The sequence below is a fragment of the Hermetia illucens genome, chromosome 6, assembly GCF_905115235.1.
Source record: "Hermetia illucens chromosome 6, iHerIll2.2.curated.20191125, whole genome shotgun sequence".
NCBI lineage: Eukaryota > Metazoa > Arthropoda > Insecta > Diptera > Stratiomyidae > Hermetia > Hermetia illucens.
In genome coordinates this window covers 19,075,454-19,101,248 of record NC_051854.1, presented here as the reverse complement: position 1 = coordinate 19,101,248, position 25,795 = coordinate 19,075,454, and the positions used below count along the sequence as shown (strand labels likewise).

General features: G+C 42.1%; 1 protein-coding gene across 3 annotated transcripts; it reads left to right on the top strand.

The window, feature by feature from the left end:
* Nucleotides 1–777: 777 nt before the first annotated feature.
* On the top strand, nucleotides 778–25,795 carry LOC119659328 (probable phospholipase A1 magnifin). 3 transcript variants are annotated; one of them, XM_038067372.1, is made up of 3 exons: nucleotides 778–898; nucleotides 957–1,128; nucleotides 25,103–25,795. In XM_038067372.1, exons 1-3 carry the CDS (start codon nucleotides 850–852, stop codon nucleotides 25,725–25,727), a joined length of 846 nt encoding a protein of 281 aa, XP_037923300.1. In that variant the 5' UTR covers nucleotides 778–849; the 3' UTR covers nucleotides 25,728–25,795. The 3 variants fall into 3 exon arrangements, with proteins under 3 accessions (XP_037923300.1, XP_037923298.1, XP_037923299.1); XM_038067370.1 differs by lacking the exon at nucleotides 25,103–25,795 and adding an exon at nucleotides 15,960–16,807; XM_038067371.1 differs by lacking the exon at nucleotides 25,103–25,795 and adding an exon at nucleotides 6,796–7,505.

Here is a 25,795-nt window from a genome sequence, read left to right as displayed (position 1 = left end):
TTTGACATTTGTTGGAGAAGTGGGGAGTGCGGGGGTCGAAAGTGGAAGGAAGTTGAAAGTTCACCCTTCACCAAATTTAATTTCAATTTCAAGCATCTCTTCCAATTCGTTTTCACCATTGCATATACATACTATTATTACGTTCTCAATGTGCGAAATTTACGCTCAACTGCGCTTACATTGTCATTGGATAATATATGCTACGCAGCACCACGCTCGGTCTTAGTCGGAAACCGGGAGCTTAGCATTCAGGCAAAAAGTTTTGTGGAATTTTTGTAGGGGATGCTCGATGGTAAATCCATTAAGTAACGCCTCATATGCGATACTGACATTTGATGTACATATGATAACAATACAGGAAATTTACGCGAATGGGACACTAACTTTGTTAATATAGTAGGATTTCCAGCAAACTTTTCAATATGATGCTGCTTGTTGTGTTAGCTGAAATATTGTGTTCTGTTAGCAGTCCTTGTCATTGCAACATCCATTAATATTAGTGTAAACTGAGAAAGTACTTCCAAGCTCTTCATAGTATGTGCTTACTATCTATGTTGCCCGATTAGTAAGGGGGGAAGTTTTTAACCTTGGTCCTACATAACTTATTCTTTTACAAGTCCCTATATGACACTTTGTTACAGTACACAATCATATAGCAATTACCTCAATTGCAAAGCATCTACGTTCAGACTATACGTAGTAACTTCATAACAACCCTACGTAAACTCTTATTGCTGCAATAAACAAATTATACTTTATCCAGGTATAAATAGAAAAGTTAACGTCGTAAGACCCTCTAGAGTAATTAAAACGTTCTAATATCGAACAAGTTTCAAAATTAGCAAGAGGATGTTGTCTCCTCGATCAACTTTGTTGGTTTTGTGTGTCTTGAACTCAGGTTGGAATATTCATAATCGAAATGGTTTCACGATTTTAACTTAATACTTTTCACATAGGCTGCGCAGTTTTTGGATTTTTGGATGCATGGACGTACCCATTTTATGCGGATAGCAAAACGTATTTCTATATATACATGCCATCATGCCCAGCAGCCCCGTATATTCTAACAAATCAGAACGCATCCAAAATCAAATCATTTCCTGAACTCGATCTATCTATTCCAATGAAGTAAGTTTTTAGTGATAAGTGATGCTGGTAGTTAGAAAGAAAACATTTACATCTGGGTTTTGGGATTTAAAAGTTCTGACTATTATCGCGTGAATTTGAAGCTCTTGAAATAAATTCAAACGACTACAGTCTCGTCCAGGGCAGAGGCAACTCATCAGATGCTGCCTCACCTTTGCCCTGCATGCAACGTGACCAAGGTGGTTCAAAGTTATATTAATTACCGAACTTAAAAATCGCATACAAGTTCTGTTCCAAGTCGGTCCAAGCTGAAATAATTTTTGTTAAAAATGGAGTGAGCCCTAAGTCCACCATCAAGCAGATAGGAGTAATTGGAGAGAGACTTTCCCCCATTTTTCTAATCTATGGAGTCCTCTTTTTGGGCTACCACCCAAGAGTGTGGCGGAATCGGGCTCCCCCCATTTTTAACAAAAAAAAGTTGATGGGATATATTTAAGATTATTTCCAATTTATCTGAACAAATTGGGCAGTATTTATAGAAAATTAAATTATTATAATTAAGTTGTTTGCTACCAAAAGTAATTTAATGATGTTATTTAGAGTTCTTAATATTTGGCAATGGCATCGACTTTGTATTTAGTAATCAGATCGTCTGTTCATTCGTCCTGTTGTGGCTATACCCTTTTACGTACAACTCCGTCTAGAATACCACCGTAGATATTTCCAGTAGAGGGTTCCACATCTATTTTTCTTCTTCTGTGTTTTTAAGTGGTGCTCCTTGGTCAGTATGTATTCCATCACAAAGTGGCGTCTACTTTTCGTTTATACAGTGATCAGCCAGCGCAGTTTTATGCCGCTTTTAATATTTTGACGAAAAAAAAAACCACGGCGACACGTTGAAGTCAAGAGGGAGTCGCCACTCACCTCGAAGAGGAGTGCAATGTTATTCCTACCGAATATATCCATGCTGGGTATCAAATGAAAGTTCTCGATTAGTAGCAGAAGCAAATATTAGTTTTGACATTCCTTGAGGGGAAGAGTGCCGGGGTTCAAAACCACCCTTCCCAAATAAAGTTAATATCTTAATAGTATATTGGCATATTTTGAAAATTAACTGCCAACATAAGTGTCATACCAGATTCCTAAAATTGCAGTAATATACCATCTAATGGGAATAACATACTGGAAAGTTTGGTTCAAATGCTAGTCTTATTAGCAAAGTTATAGTAGGTTAATGTTGCGTCTTCCACGTCAAATTGCTACTCCCTAAAAGAATTCAATATCGGGTGTATTCAATGTACATAAACTACAACCTATATATAAATGGAATCATCGTGTACCCGAATATACTTACATCAAAAATCAACAAACCTATCAAAACTGAAGCATCTGCTTACGGGATTCCGACTTGTAGTTCTTTAAGTCAGACTTATAATAATAATAATAATAGTTAGTTGACAAGACGGGTCGCTCCGCGTATATTATTGATGTTGCTATCCTCCATAACAGCAACATCGAACGAAAATAAGTGGAGAAGAAGGTGAACTATGAACCACTGGTTCGAGAAATCAAAGAAAATTGGCATCTCGAGCGGGTGGTTGTAATCCCCATAATATTTTCAGCTGCAGGTATTATGCCTAAATCCCTCACTGCTTCCTGGGACTTTCGCACAGTCTGGTTCAAACCATCCAGAAGTACACCGTTCTGCATACGTCCTCGATGTTACGGAGAGTTCTCGACGGATTCTCTCATTTACCTACCACCGGCCACCACCACCAGCGCTCCTTTAGTTTTTAAGTAAGTAGAAGCCTAAATGCTGCGCACTTAGTGCTAGTATTAGGTAAAATCCGCCATCTGGCGAGATTATGACAACTCGGAAAATAATAATAATCGCTAGCGCAACAATCTACATTGGATCAGGCCCTAGAAGTGTGTTGGAGCACTTCATTCAAGACCGTAGCGGTACACTACAGTAGAGGCAATGTCATCAGCATTGCGCTCACTCGAAATAATTACCTTGATTTGACTCAGATACTCTTTCACAACTGAGTCGACTGGTTTTCGATATCCATCCAATAACAAATCCCTTTGCCACCAGTTAGATTTGGGCCGCCGACTTCTTTTTTTACCATAGATATTGCCCTTATAGACCTTTCGGGCTGGACCATCCTCATCCATACAGATTAAATGACCTGGCCACCGCAACCTGTTGAGCCGAATTTTATCCACAACCAGACGGTGGTGGTATCGCTCATAGATTCCGTCGTTGGGTAGGCTACGGAATGGTTCATCCTGTATTCCTGTAGGGGACCAAAAATTCTTCGGGGGATTCTTCTCTCGAACGCGGCCAAGAGTTCGCAGTCTTTTTGCTAAGAATCCAAATTTCCAAGGAATACTTAAGGACATAAGGAAGGCGAAACAGTTTTTGTAAGCTGAAATAGGCTCTGTTGACAGCCAACAGACGACAACGTCATAGCTGTTATTGGCAAAGTTGTATTCTCCTATCCTTATTCTTCCGTTTTCGATGCTGACGTTGCGACCATATATTTTGTCTTGCCTTCATTGATGTGCAGCCCAAAATCTCGCGCCGCCTGCTCAGTCTGGATGAAGGTAGACTGTACATCTCGAGTTGTTCTTCCCATGATGCCAATATCCTCAGCGTAGACCAGTAGTCGGGTGGACTTCAAGAGGATGGTGCTTCTCGCATTTACGTCTGCATTGCGAATCACTTTCTTCAGGTCCAGGTTGAAGAGGACACACGATAGGGCATTCCCTTCTCTTAGACCGTTGTTGATATTGAATCGTCTCGAGAGTGCTGCTTTTATCTAGCCTCGCATATAGGTCAGGGTCAGCCTAATCTGTCTTATTAATTTCGTCGGGATACCATCGGGTGGCCGTGTACAGTTTTACCCTGGCTATGCTATCATAGCCGGCTTCAAAATCAATGAAGAGATGGTGCACGGTCCAGTTTTTCCATTGCTTGCCGTAGAAAGAAAATCTGATCTATTGCTGATTGGCCTGGAGTAAACCTAGCGATATTCTGGGCGTATGGGGCTATCCGGCTTAGCAAGATAGCGGAGAATATCTTATAGATACTTTGAACATCAGTTAATAAACCACTTGTTGTATTTGAAATTCGACTGTAATTCCATCGGCTCCTGGCGACTTATGGTTTTTATTCCAGTGAATTGCACGGACTGTTTCTTCTATGCTTGGTGGTGACAGCATTTGTCCGTCGTCTTCAGTTGGCGGGACCTCCAACTAGCCGATATTTTGGTTGTTGAGTAGTTCATCAAAATAGTCAACCCATTGCTCCAATATACTCACTCCGTCGGAAATCAGATCTCCTGCTTTGTCTCGGCAGGATGAGCATCGGGGTGTATAAAGCTCCATTCTGCTGAATTGTTGGTAAAACTTGCGTACCTGGTGCGGTGGCTCTCTGTACTTTTCGAGTTCCGTCTGTGAAGGCGCTTCTCTGCTCGACGGAGTTCGTGATAAGTCTCTGCGCGTGCCCGCGTTCTTTGAGAATGCAACATTATTCGGTATGCAGCATTCTTCCGTTCCGTTGCTAGCTTACATTCATCGTCAAACCAATCGTTCCGACTCTTTTCGCGGCTGGGCCCAAGTATGCTTGTGGCCGTATAAATGATAACGTTCTTCAGGTGGTTGTGAAGATCATTTTATGATGCTTCATCTCCAGGTCCTCTGTTGACTGCGGTTATTGCGGCATTCATTTCCCTCTTTTAGGTGTCGCGGAGGGCTGTGTTGTGAATGGTTTCAGTCTTAACTCTCACCTGATTATCAGAGGGCATTCTGGGTGGTGTTGTTATTCGAGCTCGGAACACCATGCCAACGAGATAGTGATCCGAGCCTATATTGCCCCACTATATGTTTTGACATTCATCAAGGCGGCCCTCGATCAGAACGTGGTCAATTTGGTTGAAAGTCTTCCCATCTGGAGAGGCCTACCTTTGTTTGTGTGCCGTTTTCCGCGCAAACCAGGTACTTCGAACAACCATTTCGTGTGACACTGCTGATTGAATAATACACCATCCATTATCATTTATATTTTGACATAAGCTATGGAAGCCAACGTATCGCCTGAATAGGGAATACTTGGCCGTTAAAATCCCCAAGTATGATTTTGATTCATGCTTGGGACTTCGAAGTTTCGCTCTACGGCCTCGTAGAAGGTACCCTTCTCCTCTGTAGAGACGTGGATGTTTATGGGGCTTATATTTCTAAATTTGCCTCGCAAACGCAGAGTGCATAGCCGTTCGCTTATATTTGCCAAGCAAGTAAAAGCAGGTTTAATTTTTTGGCTGCCCCTAAAAACCTACTCTGAGAACACGGTTTACTGGATGGCTGCTATAATATCTATATGGTGTAACGGCTCTTCTCGAGGGAACCGGTTCCTCTCTAACGCATCTCTTGCAGCTCTCAGCTTTATATTGGGACAGGGCATCGGCTTGCTGCTTTGCGCAAATCATTATTCCGTTTTTGGTGCCGGGTTGGTCGTTTTGAAATCCATCCTGTTCGGGGGCTTCTTCCGTGGCTTTGTAACAAGTTGTTTTCCATGTGGGGTTATCAGCCCTACTCAACCCTCAACCTGGAGGACCAGTTGGTACATTTTGTCCCGTTTTTAGGCGCGGGAGACTCGCCTTCATCCTTCTCCGTCTGTAGCTTTTCGTTAAGAAATAACTCCCAGCGATCACCACGTGGAGGTGGAGATAGGGTTTGGTAGTAGAGCTATTGGTGTTGATTCACCAGGCGTTTCTCAGGTTTTATGTTCCATTGAGAGGACCAATCCACGTTTCGCCCTGGGATCTGTATTACTCTTTGGCCGCCTATTGGTTGCGTTAATTTCTTCTCGAGAAGTTGTTTGTTGGTTAAAATATATAACGCGGTTATATCTGTGACGGTTGAGCGCAGAGGTAGGCAAGGGATGTTCCGGCAATCCTTTAATGATTATCATTCATTATAAATTCAACTGTAACTGCATTCCAGAAATTTCAAGAAGTCGGTTGAAAACAGCAATTTTGTTGTCGTTTTGTGGTTATTTTATTTGGAAATGAAGGCACTAGGGGTTTAAGGCATAGGTAGGCAGGCATATTTCTACGCTTCGGTCACAGATTGATTTAAGGACCACCACAATCAGAAACCCACTGCGAGAAGCACACCAGCAGCAGTGGATTACCTGAGCATTCATAGCAGTGAATGCAAGACGAAACTTTCAAACAATCGCGTCAAGAACACATCCTCCCGGAATTCTCCTGGACAATATGCTTTCAGATGACCATTCCCAAGTATAACGTCTGCTGAAGCTAGGGCTACTTCTGTGAGTTGAGGCCTGACGTATCAGTGGCCTTTAAATCACGCAGTTCAGACTTTGAATTGGTGTTGCTTCACTTGGTTGCAACCGTTAACGATCACGATCCGTCTGCAAGCCACGAAAAAATACAACAGGCGTTTATCCAAATATTCCTTCATTAGAACTTCATAATTCCAAGGTAAATATATTTTATTGACTCCAAAATTGGTTTCCTTCGAAAAGGAAAAAGGCTCAAAACCAATTGGATAAACTTTCCGAACAACCTGCCATTATCCGCCCTCAGGTAGCGCTTGGAAGAAATAACATCTGTCTCACAAGTTTTATGATTTCCTCAGAAACAGAAACTTTATTAATGAAACAATAAACTTCTCCTGCAGGGTGTTGATACATGGATATTGGAGGAACTTTACGTCTGGGAATCACCTGCGTGAGAAATATCTAATGTGTAAAAAATACAATGTAGTTGCCGTTCACTGGGCGGCTGGGGCGAATACAGACATTTACTGGTTAGCGCAGATAAATTCATATTTCGCTGGACAAGCCTTAGCGCGATTCTTAACAATCCTACAAAACGAGGGAGTCCAAATGAACAAAGTAGGAATCACCGCACACGGTTTAGCTTGCTCGGTTGCAAGTGTAGCTGCTAAACAAATAGGGAATCTCTCTACGATTGTGGCGATAGATGCTTCTTCAAATTTGATCGCTGGAACTGTGAATCCTGACTCTGCACAATACGTTCAGGCAATACACACTGAGACCCTCTTTTGGGGAACAATACGGACAGTGGGTCATGCGGATTTTTATATAAACGGTGGCGAGTACCAACCGGGTTGCAGCATATTTCGACCATCATGTAGCCATGAATATTCTGGAATATTATTCATAGCATCACTTCCAAAATCACCATACAGTGGGTGCAGGAGAGGTTCGAATGGAGATTGCGGTTACGTATTGGGCGGAGATCCTCTTCAGGTGTATAGTGGTGTATTTGATGTTAGTACCAGGAAGGGTTATTCAGCAAATAATGCAACCATTTGGAATTTATATAATTTATTGTAACTACCCATGGAGTTTGTATTAAAATAAAATGCATTTATGAATAAATTATCCTATCTTACTTGCCACACTATGATTGTGCGTGTTTCCACCTCCCATCGCCGTTTTCGGCATTTTGGTCACTGTGTACCTTGCAACCGTACAGTCCTCGGGCCTCCTTGTCTAAAATGCCAACGGATATCATCCTCGTAACCATGAATGCTGCTTTGTTTGACATTATTTGAAGTGTTTTGTACTTGTACTTCTTAACTTTAAGTTCCTTTGTACAAATTGCTACCTATACTCGTAGTAAAAGCTAGCAGTGGCGCAGCCTCATTCATTGATCAGCCTGACCAGTGTCTCACGTGACTGGATCGTCAAGTTTGCTTCATTTGCTGCAGTCTCATTCTGTTTTTTCCCACAGCATCATTCCTCGCCCTTTACGGCAGCTGCTGCGTTATTCACCACCAGTCTTAATGTATAGACAGCCACCTTTCCTAAATCCAAATTGCTTACCAGATAAAACCCATTCACTTTTAAAAGCCTCTAGCGAACTGTTGACAATTATTCCGTCTAGGATCCAGGAGGGCAATTGTACCCAGAATTTGTGTTGGACCAGGTGAGGAGTGATCTTGAAGTCCTTTGTGTCCTGAAGATTTCTTATCGCCTATTCTCTTCCATACTTTCAGCGATTCATCTTCTGTGATACAAGATATTTGCTCTGAATTAGTTGCTTTCATTACTTTGGTAACTGTGTGGAATCTTAAAGGAAACAGTGCCTTGACTATTGATCTCAGAATTGTCGGACAAGCTAATTACGCTGATTTAGTCCCCTTTATTATAAACATCACTACTCCTTAGACTTGTCCCAGAAGTTTATATAAGCTGCATTGCACAGGTTTCCGAAGCTTCTATTCTTGACTTCTTTAATCATTTTATACAGATCTTACCTTAGACAGAAGGGAATAAATTGTGAAAGTTTTGTGAGTGATAGAAACCATCCTGGCTTCAGGATATCTGATGTTAGTATATTAACTGTGGGTTGAACCCCTCTGATCGCTCTTTGATTTCTTGAAACAGTTGCTTTTTCACGGTGATATTACAGCTTTTTTTTACTCTCGTCATGAATTCGCTTATTAATGTCAGGGATTTTATCTGGTTCGCCGATAAAAACAACAAACATAAGCGAGTCCACGGAAAATATTGTCCATAACTCTTGGGAATTTTGCTGTAGCGGTTTGGTCTTTATCCAATTTTATTTGTTTTAATTAAATTAATGCACGGGAAGCAAATAATCTATTTTCGGTATAATCCACAAGGAAATAATATTTTAGTATTTAAAAAACAGCAAAAGAGATAAAACTTAATTCACGATTTTACTTTATGTATTTTTGAAACAGCAAAAGAGATATTTGAAATTCACGATCGCGCTGAAGTGTTCCGTGCCGCGGTTGGATCAGAAGAGACCGACTTATTTCCATGCGGTCCTTACTGTCCCAACCAACGGCATTTTTTTACCGCTGGCTCTCCACTCCCCCGGTGCGTTCTGAAAACGCGTGAGTGGAGAGTTTCCGCGTTCAGCGCCATCTACCCGTCCGCATCCGCAACATCCGAAATAAATTTCGAATGCTGCAGATCCTGCCGCGCCACAGCGGTACGGAGTCCAGGCGCATACCGAGGTACTCGTATCGTGGTACACGGATCCTAAGTCAATCGATGAAAATATTTTTTTTTGACAGAGAGTGTGAAGTATCTATCCGAGCGCGTAATCGCATTAAGTTTACAGTAAGCGCCGGTTACACTAAATGCAATGGACTGGCCCCTGACTATCCGATGAGTGGATGACTCCTTGTCTAAGAAGAAGCTCGAATTATTCTTGAGCTGCTCGTAAACGTTCGCCAACTAACCGATGAGGCCGCCCGACGGTGGGAGGTTCTTGTGTGATGCGCGACTGGAGTTACGAGCGCCATGGGGATAGTATAGGCAAGGCACAGCCTCTTAGCCCTTAAGAGAGTATAAATTGCTCAGAGTAGAAATTTGTGGTATCGACACTCCTAAATTCAAAATGGCTAGCAATTTCGTTGCTTCCACTCGGTGGATTATCGTCGGTCGCTGCTCTCTTGAAGCATAATGATGCTTCCGAAATTGGCCGTGGATTTATTGCATGCTCTCTTTTTTTGCTGGTAATATTTCCCTGTACTGCGCTACTACACAAATTTCAAGCCCGCACTCGTGGAAATTTTCGGGCTCACTATTTGTACCGCAGTGCTCCATTGGTCGTCTGATTTAAGACTTTTGGAAGATGTAACTGGATTCGCGAGCGGCCAAAAGAGGACTGGAAGAGTCGTCCCTCGTTCCTCAGAATTCTGTTGGGTAGCATCGCGAAAACGATACTACTCCCCAAAGCGACAAGCTAGTACCGTCTCCGCGGGGCCTTGATTGTGATCACAATATCAATTCGTGTCTTAAATACACCGTGCCGTGAAGTCAACGTGACAGGTATTCACGCAAACCTATAGAGATCTAACTGTCCCACACCTTGAACATAAGTTGATGAGCCGCTAGGTGTAGATAGATGGTCGTCTCATATCTAACCAGTTCGGCGGTAATTCCAGTTCACAGAAGTGTTGGCTCTCCCAGGTTTGCTTTTCCTGTCTGTGGAGCCGCGTCTCCACTTAGATGCGTTTGTGAAAGGTGTCTGCGCATGCCCGCGAGAGTGTAGGATTGCCCGATATCCAGCATTCTTCCATTACTTGTTAGCTTACATTCATCGTCGACCCTTTGATTTTCTACCGAGTCAGACTAAGTGCCTCTGTGGCCGTTCTTCAGGAGATGATCATTAGTCGATGCTTTATCATTCTGTTGGCTGCGATGATTAAGGCATCCATTTCCCTCTTATATGTGTTACAAACGGCTTCATTGCGGATGAGTTCATTATTCAGTCACACCTGATTATCAGAAGGGATTCTAGGTAGAGGTGTAATTCGAGATGGAGCACCATGCCGACGAGATCCGACGATCAGGATAAATATTGGCTTCCTTACATGACATTCTTCAAGGCTTAGAGATGGCGGCGTTCAATCAACACGTGGTCAGTTTAATTGAGAGTAGTCTTATCTGAGAAGGCCCACGTTTGTTTGTGGACCAATTTCCGCGCAAACCAGATGCTTCAATACTGCAAATTGAATAATTCACAGTTATCATAAGCAGTGGAGCTGATGTGTTGGTTCCTGGCTTTTATGTTTTATCGTGGCTATCAAAACACGTTGTCGGTGTTGATGCCTGCCAATGTGCCTCAGCTCCCAATACGACTTTTTGACAAGCTTACACTTTTCCTCCACATAAAGCATAAAGGACAACACCGACTACGAAAAGAAAACTATTCATAGCAGATTATGACCTTGGTTGATTCAAGGTTAACCTTTCGATATCGTTTTCGGTTTTATTCGAATCAGCCTTCGGTTTAGTAATTTAAGTCCAATTTCCCTCATCTTGTATTTGCATTTCTTAACAGGTTTTCTTTTATTCATTGCTTTCATAAGCGGGCAAGCATGAAGTTTGCGAATACCGATATTTGGGGAACCGCTTACTCATTAGTGCCAACAAATCTTTAGTCCGTTAAACAAACTGCAGATAAAGCAAGTCCTGCAGATTAAACTGACAAAACATTTTTCAATTCCTCAGCAAAATGTGCTATAAGGCTAAACTCAAAGATAGTGTGGCAGAAGGGTCTTGCATGACCACAAAATCCTAGTTAAATTAGGTCCGCTTTTCAAGTTCTCTAAACGAAAAACTCATTGTGGTTGAAGTTGCCGAAGGATACTCGAGAAAATTCGTAACAGCGGAGAAATCAGACCTGGTTGGGTAGTATATAGGATATGAATACTGGTAGCCCCACCAAGTGTTATATAGTAGATGCTTCGACGATGGGTAGATGGTATGTTATAGGCATCTGATAGGAGAACAGCATGCCCAAGATGTGTGCCGTAAGGTCACAAAGCTAAAACTTGAAACTAAAAGGAGAATTGTGTACTCTACAAGGATAGTGGTGCGTCTCAGTGAGGGCATTAGACACTTCGCGGGGTCAAGACCGTGTTAGGTTTTCAACTGTTTATTATTTGTTGGCGCAGTTTGCTATTGAAGTAGAAACTAATCTAGTGCTCGTCAGAAAATAGTACTGGGACAAGTGCTCTGCCTCATGGCATCTCAATTTAGCACGTGCCCCTACTATTTGGGCTCCCCGCCGGCGACCGAATTCGAAATTGGACCCTAGGTAGAGGGAACGACTTTTCTGGGTTCGGCCTTTAGGAATAAGATTTTTTGGTGCCTATCTAGCACCGAACAAGAATATTGCCTAGCTTTCGACCCAGGTTTGATGCTTTGGAGGCTGCTGTATTGGGGATAAAAGGATGAATCTCCATTGGGGGTGATTTAAGTGCCAGGACATTTGATCTCAAAGAGAAGTAATAGTGGGGGAAAGAGGGCTGATAGTTTTCAACATTGGGTTTACGCATCATCGTATTGAATTCGCTGGTGTCTTCGGTAGAGGAATGGCGGGTTCTGGAAGACTTCCCGATCTGGCGCTCTTCCTGTGAGTGGCAAAAGAACACTGGAGGAAATTTCGATGGGAGGAGGGCTTTCAGCTGACATTGCCGTAAATTAAATTATGAACCTAACAACGACAACTCACGGGGCCTCCATGTATCGGTGGGTACCCAACCGTGACGCCTTTTAAATGTTGCCGAGCTGCGGAAGGGATTTCATAAACCCTCCTGTTTGACACAGCGACGGGGAGAAGGCAGGCCCTAGAATGACAGAATAACTTGCCAATAGTCGACGAGGTTGATGGATGTCCATAGAGATTTGTTTACAAACTAAAAATTCGGGGAAATCCTACCATCTGCATATCAAACCCAGTCGTCGATCTCGATAAGTAGTGCCCTTCGCAATGCTTGGAGTTAGCATTGACTTCAAATCCGTAGGATGGGCACATCTGATAGACACATTAGATAATTCGTTCCACGCACCAAACTACCTATCGTGGATACCTCTATATGAACGTGTCCTACGCAATGATACACTAGGGGCCTGAGGAGGTTTGGGACGATATAGACTGCAACCGGATCGCCGGAATGCTCGACATGCCAGAATAGTCGAACCTGGTCGGTCATGAAGACGGTGTTGCGGCACTTGTAGCTGGGTATCCTGTCGAGCAGGCTGGGCCTATCGATGCAATGGGTTAACGAATGGATGACTGCTCTGTGGATCTAAAAACGAATTTTTGAACAAATGTTTCAAACTCGTTATTGCACTATTTCCCTTAATACCTTTGCAAAGTTCAGTCACTCAGAAAAATTGACCTAAAAGCAATTATACAAACCTGTCTAAGGAAATATCAATCTCTTTCCGCAGGGTTCTCGTTCCTGGATATTGGTGTAATGCAACAAATTCCAAAATTCTTCGTAATAAGTACCTCGAAAGTGGAAAATACAATGTTGTTATCGTTGACTGGACTGCAGGCACAGATTCATGGGTCCCACCATTAGTTCAGATCAATGTTAAGGTGGCTGGGAAAGTTCTGCCAGAATTTTTAGCAACTCTTCAGTCCATCGCTGGACTTCAAGTGGATAAGGTCTCCATAATCTCACATGGGTATGGATGCACCGTTGCAGGTATAGCTGGAAATATACTTGGAAACCTATCAACGATTGAAGCCCTAGATCCTTCTTGGAATTTGATAAGTGGTAGCGTATCTGCAAGTTCAGCTACTTACGTGCAGGTGATACACACTGGAAGTTTCTACTATGGAACTTATTGGAGAGTGGGGACTGCTGATTTCTACGTCAATGGGGGATACTTGCAACCACAATGTAGCATATTTAACCCTAAATGTAACCACGATTACGCTATATATTTGTTCCTAAACTCAGTTTATGATTCACCGTACTCTGGCTGCAAAGTAGGGTCGAACGGTGATTGTGGTTATATAATGGGTGGTGATCCAGAAGTACTTTACGGTGACTAAGAAAGAAAGAAAAAAAAAGAAAACGAGGGAGACCCTGCCTGAGATGGAGTGATGCCGTAGGCCAGGATAGGGATATCGAATTGGTGCACCTCGGCGCAAAACCGGGATGTCTGGAGTTCCTTATTAAGGCAGAAGTAGACTGGATACCGGTTGTTGCACCGTTGATGATGATGATAACTAACCGATCCATTGTCTGAATGCCTGAGTGCGCTAGATCGCGAACGGCGTAAAATACTTCCTTTCGGAAATAGCCCGGAATATATGGCCTTGGTCTCTTATTTGAAGTCTCGCAGTATACACTGGAGGTTGAGTCGAAGATAAACAACTTTCTGGTGAATTTGGTGTTGGTCCTCAAACTCTAAAGAACTGCGTCTTCCATCTGCGCCTCGGTGATTGCCGGAAAATCGACGGTGGCGCAGATCTTGACCTCTGCTACACTTGACAAAGCGTCAGCCACCACTTTAGCTTTTCCAGATACGTGTTGAATGTCGGAAGTGAACTGGCTGATAACTGACTGTCGAGGTTGGCGAGGGGATGCTTTGTCGTGTTTTTGTTTGAAAGCAAAAGTAAGTGACTTATGGTCCGTGAATAACGTGAACGGCTTACCTTCAGGGGAATACTGAAAGTATTTAGTTTCGAGGTACGCGGCTAATAATTCACAATAACAGATACTGTAGTTCCGTTAAGCGGAATTCAGCTGTTTGGAGAAGGACTTCATCGGCTGCCAGATTTGATTCACTTTTTCGTGAAGAGCAGCAGGCAATGTCTGTGACATCGACGAATATAGCTCGGGGTGCTGAGGGAGTGCAAGAAGTGTAGCAAGCGCCAATTGTTGTTTGGTGGTCTCAAATGCCTAGACAGCCTCTGGGGACCAGGCAAGCAGGCGGGAGTCCCTGGCCTTCCGCCCAGACAGGAAGGTGTTAAAGATCGATTGATGGTGGGTGTCCTTGGTCTAACTTGGCCAAGAAGCTTCCCAGATCCTTAATACAGAAATCGTTTGCACTTTGACTGGATCCGGTTGGAGAGGGGAGGGATATTCAGGGATAATCCGAGGAATCTTACTTGTGATTGTAGGAATTTGCATTTCTCAACGTTAAGTATTAGACTTGTCCCCAGGAGACGTTGAAAAATTAACTCTAGGTGTTCTAAATCTCAGAGGAAGACGCAGCCAAAACATCATGTAAATATACGAAAAATAAGTGAAGGTTTCGCAGCACAGATGATGATGGATGAATTTCTAAAAGGTTTGCACCGCGTGGCACAATTTAAAAGTCATCCTAGTGAACTCGAAGGGTCCGAAAGGAATGGAATGTCTTCGGGAGCTATAGAGATTTGATGGCATGCCTTGTCTAAGTCCAAGTTCCAATAAATACGGAATTTTGCAATATAGTGCGCAAAATCGTGGATGAGTGGAATGGGGTATCGGTCTTGAATCGTCTAAGCACTTAGACGTAGCACTCGCCACAAGGTCTCTATTCCCCATTGGATATAGGGACCATGTGAAGTGGTGAAGACCAACACCTGTCTGAAAGTTTGCAAAAATATCTTCGAACCGTTTCCGTGCAACTGCGACCTTTTGCGGTGGTAATGGACATACCTTAGAACATCATGCCTAACGGGCTCAGAGACTACGCTTTGTAGTGATTTTGCGGAATTTTTGAAGAAGTGGGATGATACCTTGGTTGGCAACGTCTTCAAAAATTATAGAAAGCGTGCTGGATGAGATTCCTCCTGATGACCTAAAGGAAGTTGTGGTGTCAATGAGGGTCAATGAGAGTATTTCATTAGTCTCGCGTCAGTCTGAATGACAGAATCATGGCAGATTGATCGTCTGCTGCAATAAATCTTTAGATAAAATCTGTCAGTCTAGCTGAACTGATGCCATGTTGAGAATTGTGCCGGTGTCATTTTGCAGTTAGTGTGCTAATTCGAGCCGATCCATTTAATAATCTGCAATGATGTTCACTCTCTTATTTCAAAAAGAGGATCAGGTCCTTTTTGAGGGTTTGGTATTTCAAGAGAGAGTTTAGCACGGATGTACACTACACTACACTCATCAATTAGGTGGGATGGAATGATGTTTAAGAGGAAAACTCTTTTACAAATGGCACAAACGTCTACTCGAATATATAACAAATACACCAAACCTTTCATTCAGTTTGGACTGGTTGTGTATGGGCACATATCAGATAATCAGTTTTTCATCATTCAATTTTTGATGGATTGCTTGACGCCAGACTGATGAAGTACTGATCGTGTAAGGTCAGCCATACGAGTATCTAATGAGTCCATAAAGAAGATATACAGAACATGACTCATGTGTTATAAAGATTGTTGTTTGTTTGTTTTCGTAAAGTTCCATCCGGAAAGGTCTTTCGATCTTATCTTCTCTTGCCTGGGTTTTACAACGATTCTTCAGGATAATAGGCCCAAAAACAATCACATAAACCTCTCTAACGAAATATTAATCTCTTTCCGCAGGGTTCTCGTTCCTGGATATTCCAGCAATTTAACAAATGGGGAAGTCCTAATTAATAAATACCTCGAAAGTAAAAAATACAATGTGGTTATGGTTCATTGGACTTCAGGCACCGATTCATGGATCCCACCATTAGTTCAGATCAATGTTAAGGTGGCTGGAAGGGTTCTGGCAGAATTTTTAGCAACTCTTCAGTCCATCGCTGGACTTCAAATGAATAAGGTCTCCATAATCTCACATGGGCATGGATGTACCGTTGCAGGCATAGCTGGAAATATACTTGGAAACCTATCAACGATTGAAGCCCTAGATCCTTCTTGGAATTTGATAAGTGGTAGCGTATCTGTAAGTTCGGCTACTTATGTGCAGGTGATACACACTGGAAGCTTCTACTATGGAACTTACTGGAGAGTGGGGACTGCTGATTTCTACGTCAATGGGGGATATTTGCAACCACATTGTAGTTTTTTTAATCCTCTATGTAACCACGAATACGCTACATTTTTGTTCATAAACTCGCTTTATGATTCACCGTACTCTGGCTGCAAAGTAGGGTCGAACGGTGATTGTGGTTATATAATGGGTGGTGATCCACTTCAAGTATACAGCGGCGTATTTGAGGTTTGCTTAGACGATGGAGGGAAGACAAGCAAGTCCAGCTCTTCTATCTGGAATTTATATGGCTTGATTTAGTTGTTCTTAAAGTTCTTGTTATTATGAGAATATTCTGAAATATGAATGTGAATCATTTGATGTATTACAAATACGAATAAGAAAATATGCATATCCTTTATTCTGTACCGTGAAAAAAAAACATAGAATGTATTATCACAAAATATTAATAAAACGGAATAATGTTTGAAAATTGTTTTGTATAGGAAGAGTTGCTCAGATATTAATAAAATTTTGAATCTAACAAGATACAAAGCTACAGACGCGACTTGAGCCTGCTTAGATCAGTAAAAAATACAAAATGCTTGGATTAATTTACCCCTTTTACGACCCTCTGCACAAAATCTTATTAAAATCATCCATGTCCACCTACTCGACCATGTCCACCTGTTTTTTACTCTGCCTTTTTTTGATGGCTTCAAAAGCTACTAATGACTCCTGCAGGACGTTTATCTAGGACCCTTATCCGATAATTGCTATAATGCTCAATTTCGTATTTCACTAGTAAACCTAACTTGTCAGTCTTTGCTTCTGCTAAACGCAAGCACTTTTGCCCACACATGTATGGCATGAATTTATTTTCGACATGCAACGCTTTCACGGCAGAGTATTCGCTAGGATTCAGGAGGAGCCCAATTGACATTGCAGTGTGGCATTTGAACGCCAAACTCTTAAGACTGTTATAGTAAAAGGAAGGGAAACAGAGTCTAACCGACTTAGATCTTCAGAGCAAAGGGAACGCTTGAAGGTTTCTCTCTCCTTTCCGGAACTATGACAAAGCAAATTGTAGGGTACGCCGAGTCTGGCGGCATGATCCCCTATTGGTGAGTGCCCCGTGCAGACCGCTGTAATCCTGTACATATTAATACGCTGCTTGCCCAAGAGCTCTCCAGATTGGTTCTTGTTATAATAAAACCAAATCCTCCTGAACTTAGCGCAGATAATGAGCCTTTGCTGTTAAGCAGTGTGAGTTGATTCCACCCGTGATAGCCGCCAGTAACAAGCAGACTGCCTACTATCAGGATCCCACTCGGCCATTACGGCGCCTTTACCCCTACGCCCAACGTTCTTATGTTCGGAAACTAAAATGACAGTAATTTGAGGCATTCCACCTAGACTATTTAGTGCGCTCTACACTACCCCAGCAGCCTACAGATGTCGCTATTGAGCGCGAAAATTCAGTAGCGCCTAGCTTGAGCACTAAACAATATATTTTATGTATCACTGGTACTGGCAGAATCCTGGTAGTTTCGACTCGGTTACATTGTGTGTATCCGAGAAAAACTCCGCACCCACTCTACAGACAATGCTTTATCCTTCATCATCATCATCAACGGCGCAACAACCGGTATCCCGTCTAGGCCTGCGTTAATAAGGAACTCCAGACATCCCGGTTTTGCGCCAAGGTCCACCAATTCGATATCCATAAAAGCTGTCTGGCGTCCTGACCTACGCCATCGCTCCATCTTAGGCAGGGTCTGCCTCGTCTTCTTTTTCTACCATAGATATTGCACTTATAGACTTTCCGGGTGGGATCATCCTCATCCATACGGATTAGGTGACCCGCCCACCGTAATCTATTGAGCCGGATTTTATCCACAACCGGACGGTCATGATATCGCTCATAGATTTCGTCGTTATGTAGGCTACGGAATCGTCCATCCTCATGTAGGGTACCAACAATTCTTCGGAGGATTCTTCTCTCAAACGCGGCGAAGAGTTCGCAATTCTTCTTGCTAAGAACCCAAGTCTCCGAGGAATACATGAGGGCAAGATCATTGTCTTGTATAGTAAGAGCTTTGACCCTATGGTGAGACGTTTCGAGCGGAACAGTCTTTGTAAGCTGAAATAGGCTCTGTTGGTTAACAACAACCGTGCGCGGATTTACTCATCGCAGCTGTTATCGGTTGTGATTTTCGACCCTAGATAGGAGAAATTATCAACGGTCTCAAAGTTGTATTCTCCTATCCTCATTCTTCTTCGTGTTTGACCAGTGCGGTTTGATGTTATTGGTTGGTTGGTTTTCGATGCTGACGTTGCCACCATATACTTTGTCTTGCCTTCATTGATATGCAGCCCAAGATCTCGCACCGCCTGCTCGATCTGGATGAAGGCAGTTTGTACGTTTCGGGTGGTTCTTCCCATGATGTCGATATCGTCAGCATAGGCCAGTAGTTGGGTGGACTTAAATACTTCGGTGAAGGATATTACATGTGGCATAACCCTGTAACGCGTTGCTGACCCTCCACTCGCTGCCGGTTAGAAAATACACAGCAAAGTTCTCGTGGAGCTCGGCTTACGCGTGGCATAGTCTGCTGAGAATTTCCAGTCGATATACTTCGTTTAGGATGTTACTATGGGTGTAGCGTTTCGTTCTCCTGTATTCGGACGCGTAATCTAATAACACTGCACGTTACATCATATTTAATGTACAGGTCCAGGGAGAGGAAACGCAGAAGCATATTGAGGGTATTTGACAAGCCTTGTCGAGGTAGTAATATTCTATATTTCCGCGACCAATTAGCTAATTTGGGTGACGTTGGCTATGGTAGTACCGTTTGGATATATATGATATATCAGTATCAAGCGCCGCAGAATATGTGCCCATTTAAAAAGCCTTATCTGTATATACATCCGAAAAGCCAAACCGGAAATCTGCGAAAGGGTTTTTTCGGAACTGGATTCATTAAATATAATGCTCACTAGCATGCGGTTACATCCTCGGATTTCCAGAATTCCGACATTAGTAATGGACCATGAAATTATCTGATACGTAAGCATTTTCTCCACAATTGCCAAGTCAGTGTATCGCTCTTCACCTCACTTTGGGTCAATGAAATACTGAGCTACCTCCTAGGTGAAAAATGGTGAAATTGGTCTCCTTTCTTAACTATCTGATTAAATTTCTTTATTAATAAGCTGTGAGTATTAATGAACCATGAAGGTTCGAATGAATAGCCCCTTCAAAATTAACTGCCTTTTCGGGGACTACATACATTTTCAAGTTTTCAACCGTTCTTAGTGTGTGGATTTTGGAGTAGCGTCGGATTGATTTGCTCTTCTTCCCTTAGATATTTTGTGTCAGTTGCTAAAAAATCTATAGAAACTTTTCCGAAGGTAATGCACAGTTGCTGATGTTCTAAATGCATTATAGGCTTTTAGCACAATTAAATCAAATACCATTCATTACTATCAGATGCAGACTTGGCAACCACTCAAACAGTTGGGTTTGAAATTTCGTCAAATGCCCCAACATATTCGAAGATCTCCTGGAGCTCCTTCTTATTCACGTACTCGGGAAGGGCGTTCAGAACCGAGTCTGCAGCGGTTCTTGCCACGAAACCCCACCGGAGGTTATCTGGTGGGGATCCTAAAGGCCATCTGAGAGCATATGCTCCAGGAGAATTTCTGGGCGACGTATTCTTGGCTTGGTTATTTATGGTGGGCCTCCTTGTGGAAGTTTCATTGTCGTTGTGGTTGTTCCTATATCACAGGCAGAGCCTCTCAAGCGTGCAGATGCACTATGCAACTCGTTCAAAAAAGGACCATGGGATGATGCCCACACGACAGTTACTCTCGTTAAAAATTTCTTCTCGGTAGGTGCAGGCATAAAGAAAGTGATCCATTGAACTTCTGAGGTTCATCCATCTCTTGTTACAGAAAGAGGTTGTTATTATTTTGAATAAAAGCTATCTATTTGTCATTTGAGGTTTTTGAGTGTTATTTGAGTTTGAATATTATAACTTTGCAGACAGCGCCCAAATATGTGTATTTGGATCAAGTCACTCGTACTAGCACTGATGAAGAAGGCACGTGGTCTCCGAAACAATTGTATGCGGAAGGAAAACAAAAAAAAAATTACAGTATAAGGAACAATACCTAGTTCATTCTTAATTTGAATATTGGTCTTAAAACAACTTTTGAAATTTTGCTATTCTTACTCCAGATTATGACGATTCCGTTTCCGTTTTGTTGTTAGGCAAACTTTTCTCCTTCGAAGACAGAACGACTTTCCTGATTCCCTGCAATTTCCTTATTAGCTGCAAGGGAATAAACGCCGTTCTAGCCTGGTAGCGTCGCAAGTCTTGCTTACGCATTGAGATTATTATAAGGCCTTCCTACCCATCTCTCTAAGGCCCAGGTGAACTAGATATCCAGTTTACGTGGTACGTTGCTGGAGGGTCTTGCCATTCTTGCTTCCTCCGCCTTCAATATTGCTAAGTCATCCCTTAGGTCATCACATTTTCAATGGTGGCCAACAATAGCATCCATGATTTAAGGTTTGAAATGCTACGTTAATTTTCTCAAAAGCAATCAGGAAGTGAAGTGGGAACTCAGCTCTGTTATTTTTTTTTATAACAATCCAAAGAACGTCGGTGTACTCAGTGTTTGAGGATCCTGATTGGGCATCTGCCCACGCTTTGCCAATCAGAGTTTTGAGATATTCTTCCATTTGTTCCAGATTCTTTCTAAGAATTACCCTTGCGACTACAATAAAAATGCAAACTTCTCCTTCCCTGACTGTCGGCTTCAAGTCGGGTGTCTTTCATCGGGGGGGAATGGGAAATGCTTCATGATTTCATCAATCTGCATTCAGCCATTGTTATTTGACGAATAGCGCCCAATGTGGGACACATTTCCAAACTTCCAGGGCCATCGTTTTTTAAGGTTTTGTGTGAAACAAAACCTTATTAGAATCGATTCGATGTCTGTCTGTCCGTCTGTCTGTCTGTCTGTCTGTCTGTCCGTCTGTCTGTCTGTCTGTCTGTCACAGCCAATTTATTCAGAAACGGCTGGACCAATTGTCACGAAAATTGGTAGGACTATGTGATCTGCCGTTCCCTTTACATGCAGCAACTGACGCCATTTTGTGTTAAGTTTAAGGGGGGCTCCTCATACATGTGAAAGGAAGGTGAAAAATTTTGTTTCACAGAATGTAGCCACGTGGGATATCAAATGAAAGGTCTCAATTAGTACTTTTCGAAACTGGTTCAATATTTGATATTGGGTGAAACATAGGGGAGTGAGGGCTCAAAATATGACCATCAAAAAGTGTAACAGGTCTCGTTCTCAGAACCTATCCAATCGAAAAATCTGAAAAAAATCGCAATAGTGCATCTCTACGAAATCTAGGCCTCAAAATATGTCCGGTTCCGATACCTGCACAAATAAAGTTAATAATAGTATATTTCCACATTTTGGAAATTTACCCGGCACCCCCCTTATGTTCATCCCAGAAGTACAAAATTTGGCACGGGTATAATTAAGAACATAATGCACAATTTGGTGAAGTTTGACGAAAATTAAACTATTATTAACAAAGTTATAGGGGGTAAAACTTTACAATTTTTTGTGATTTTCGTGCACTCTACAACCTGCATGACGTCATCATCACATATCAATTCGTCAATACTACAACGAAGTAAGTTCCCATGAATTGGGTGGAAAAGAATTATTTTATTTCAGTTTTTTAGACATTTGTATATGAATATCAATTATTCATACATGTGTGTATGTAGGTATATATAATAGTATATGCGTGCTAATGGACTTTGCGGGGAGTGCCTAATTCAGATAGATAAAGAAGTAAATTCGAAATATGGGTACGATCAATCTATATACGTGCCTATATGTGTACAGTATTCGAAAATAGGCAGTTTGTTTGTTTAGGGTGAACGTAACATCTACGGCTGTAATATGTACGTATGTCTCGTAGTTTTGTAGCTGCATACTGATAGAAAAGTGTGCGTTGAAATTTCTTAGATAAGATGAACACAAAACCTTTATACCCGAAGCGCAAGCTTCCGGTATTCCGACTTGTTTGATTTAGATGATGATAAAATGAATAAGTGGAGGGTAGCCTATTCCTGTTTAATTTTAATGTGTCGGATAGAGATACAATAGTCTTTCAACTTTGTTTCCGGCTAAGCTTCAAGTACTTCATCTTTATACCCATAGGTTTCACACCTTTTTCCTCAGTAGCAAATGTTTTTAATCCGCATTTTTCCCTCCCAGCTTATGGAGTAGGTAGGTATCAGTGGCCGCCCATAGCAGTCACGAAGGAAAGCAACTCTCCCACTCTTACAGCTAGAGGTCCTCAAAGAATGGTTTACTTAGTGTCTGTAGCCTGGTTCTAGCTAGAGGTGGGAAATCCCATATCTTTGCGAAGGTTCTTTTGCAGTCGAAGAAAGGTATGCAGACCTTCCTAACCCCTTGTTCTATGTTCAATCTCCAATTTAGTTTGCGGTCCAAGATTTCACCGAGATACTTTACATTGGAGGAACGAACCAATCTTTGTTCATTAAGCGGTAGGTGGAGTTCGGATACCCTTGTCTTCGAGTTGAATGGAATCAGTTTGGTTTTGGTTGGATTTATCCGAGTCTCTATCTTGTGGCTTACAGGCACACCTCTCCCGACGCCCCTTCCATGACATCGTTCATAATGGACGGAAACATCCCTGATACCAATATCACCAAATCGTCGGCATACGCCACCATTTTCACCCCACTGTTGTCCAATATCCGTAAAATTGCCCGGGATTATTACCCTGATTTGACTCAGGTCCTCATTCACAGCTGAGTCGACTGGTATCCGACGTCAAATCACGATACAAACTCCACTGCCACCAGTGAGATTTGAACCGCGACCTTCCTTACCACAACTTTGTGCTTTAACCACTCAGCTATCCACAATCCAATGCATTATATATCCCTCAAATCCAACAATGGTCACGGCTTCCTTTACGGCGTTGGTACTAACGTTGTTGAATGCTCCCTCTATATCCAAAAAGGCAGCTAGGGTATACTGCTTGTACTGCAGTAACCACTCAACCGTGCCCATTACCTCCTGGAGAGCAATTTTGTGTTGATTTACCTTTAAGGTCCACATGCTGGGACTTAGATAAAGGCGTCCTCTCCATAATACTCCTTAAGTGGATGTCCAGGCACGATCTAAGTTCTGCAACACAAAAGAGGTGAGGCTGATTGGTCGAACGTCTTTCGCGGATTCATAGCCGCGCCTGACCGCTTTCAGTATGAAAATCACTAGTGCGCATCTCCAAGACTGTGGTACGTATCCCAAAGAGATACAACTCCGGTAAATTACGAAAAGTCACGGCATAACCCTGCTCTGCAGCTTCTGTAGCATGAATGGCATTATGCCATCTGGGTCCGGAGATTTATATGCGGAGAAGCTGTTTATAGCCCAGTCGATTTTATCTTATCTCCAGGCCAATGGAGCTGCTGAGCTTGACGTTTCGACGTACTTCCCCGATTGACAGATACACGAGGTCACGAGGAGAGATCCTGTGGGTTGGCGCGGACGCTTACGAGTGTGTCGCTTCCAGGTTGAAGACTTGGTAGGGGGACGATTGTCTCCGCTTCGATTTGTTTTTCTACCGATAGCAACTATTATATTTTGTTTCTAATTCACTCCCTACTATCAAATACATTTTTGAAAACTCACCGTCTCTGATCCGATAGTTCAAACATTTGGAGAGCAGTGTTAGCTGCTTCTTTGGTGAACTGTTCCTTTAATTCGCTCACTATATAATTCGGAATCTGATCGATATCGACTTTCTTCAAGTGTTGTAATTTTCTTTCAAGAATACTAGTCTTTTCGCAATTATATGTTCTTTTGCCCCTTTTTCTAAATATCATTTATATCACCCTTTCTTTCGGTACTTTCTTTGCAAAGTTTTAATTGCGTTGATCATGCACATAGCGTCTTCTTTTGTAGTCCGTTGTGCATGTAAAGTCTTGATGCTGCATCCTCTATTTTTCTCTTCTATTGCATTGCAGTTGGTTCTTGGTACTTCAAGCCTGATACAATGTTTGACGGCTCTGATGTCCTCGCTTATACTTGCTATTACTTTTTTGAATTTCCGAAAGCTTATTAATACAAAGATTTTATAGTTTCGGTCTCGAGCACCTTGGTATTTCGAACGCACCTTGGAATTTCGATTCTTCACTGTGATCAGAATATCATTTTAAGGACGCGTGCCTACTTTTTAGGAACTATAATATAATTTGCATTGGAAACCTCTGTTGACGCGTTGCACAATTTTGATGCTTCTTAGTCAAAATCGGAATCTCCTAGTCATTTTGACTTTTCTATAGTAGCCTCAGTCATAAGAACACACTTTGCACATGTTTCCAGTACCAATGGTTGCTAGAGTACAAGAGTGTTATCCCACAGGAAACGAAAGATTGTTTTCGATTTTATTTGGATTAGATACAAAATATTAGTTTACCCAAGACCTCAAGATTGATGATGCGATGGCCGAGTTGATTGAACGTCATCCTCGCAATCTAGTTAAGTTCGAATCCCGGTTGGTCATGATATTCGTCTGTCTGCTGTCCAACTGCTTTGGGTTTACCATCTCGATATGATAGCATATACCCCTTTTATTAGATCTTATTTTATTAAAAAATAAACAGCAAAACAAATAATCTAATTTTCGATTTTTCCACAGAATTATAATACATGGATGGACCAGAAACGCCTCAAGAATTGTAGATATTCGTAAAAAGTATCTTGAATGTGGGGACTACAATATAGTTAGGGTAGATTGGACTGCCGCATCTGATACTTCGAACTTTTTTCTCGCCGAGTATAACGCATATTTTGCAGGAGGAGCAGTGTCAGATTTTATAAAAATACTTCAGCGTGAAAAAGGACTTAATACAGACAGAGTGACTTTACTAGTGGCTGGGTTAGGAGCTAATATCGCACATGTAGTTGGTACCCGTGTTGCTAATGTATCAGCAATAGTTGCAATAAACCCTGCATGGAGCTTTTTCGGGATGTTATCTCGTGGTGATGCCAAGTATGTGCAGGTGATTCACACTAGTTTAATTATGGGAGCATATGCTGCAGTAGGAGATGCTGATTTCTATATAAATAAAGGATATTGGCAACCGGGATGTGGCACCTTAGATCCGATTTGTGATTACCACTACGGCGGAAAGATATTTTATGAATCATTATGTGTATCGAATATTACTGGATGCAGAGAATATTCAAAGAATGATTGCGGCTACGTGATGGGTGGGGTGCCTCTTCACATCTATAAAGGGGTATTTACTATTAATACATAAAGACCAATAAAGTGGAAACTGCGGTTTGTTTAGCATGATATATTTATGATTTGGTTTGAACAATTAAT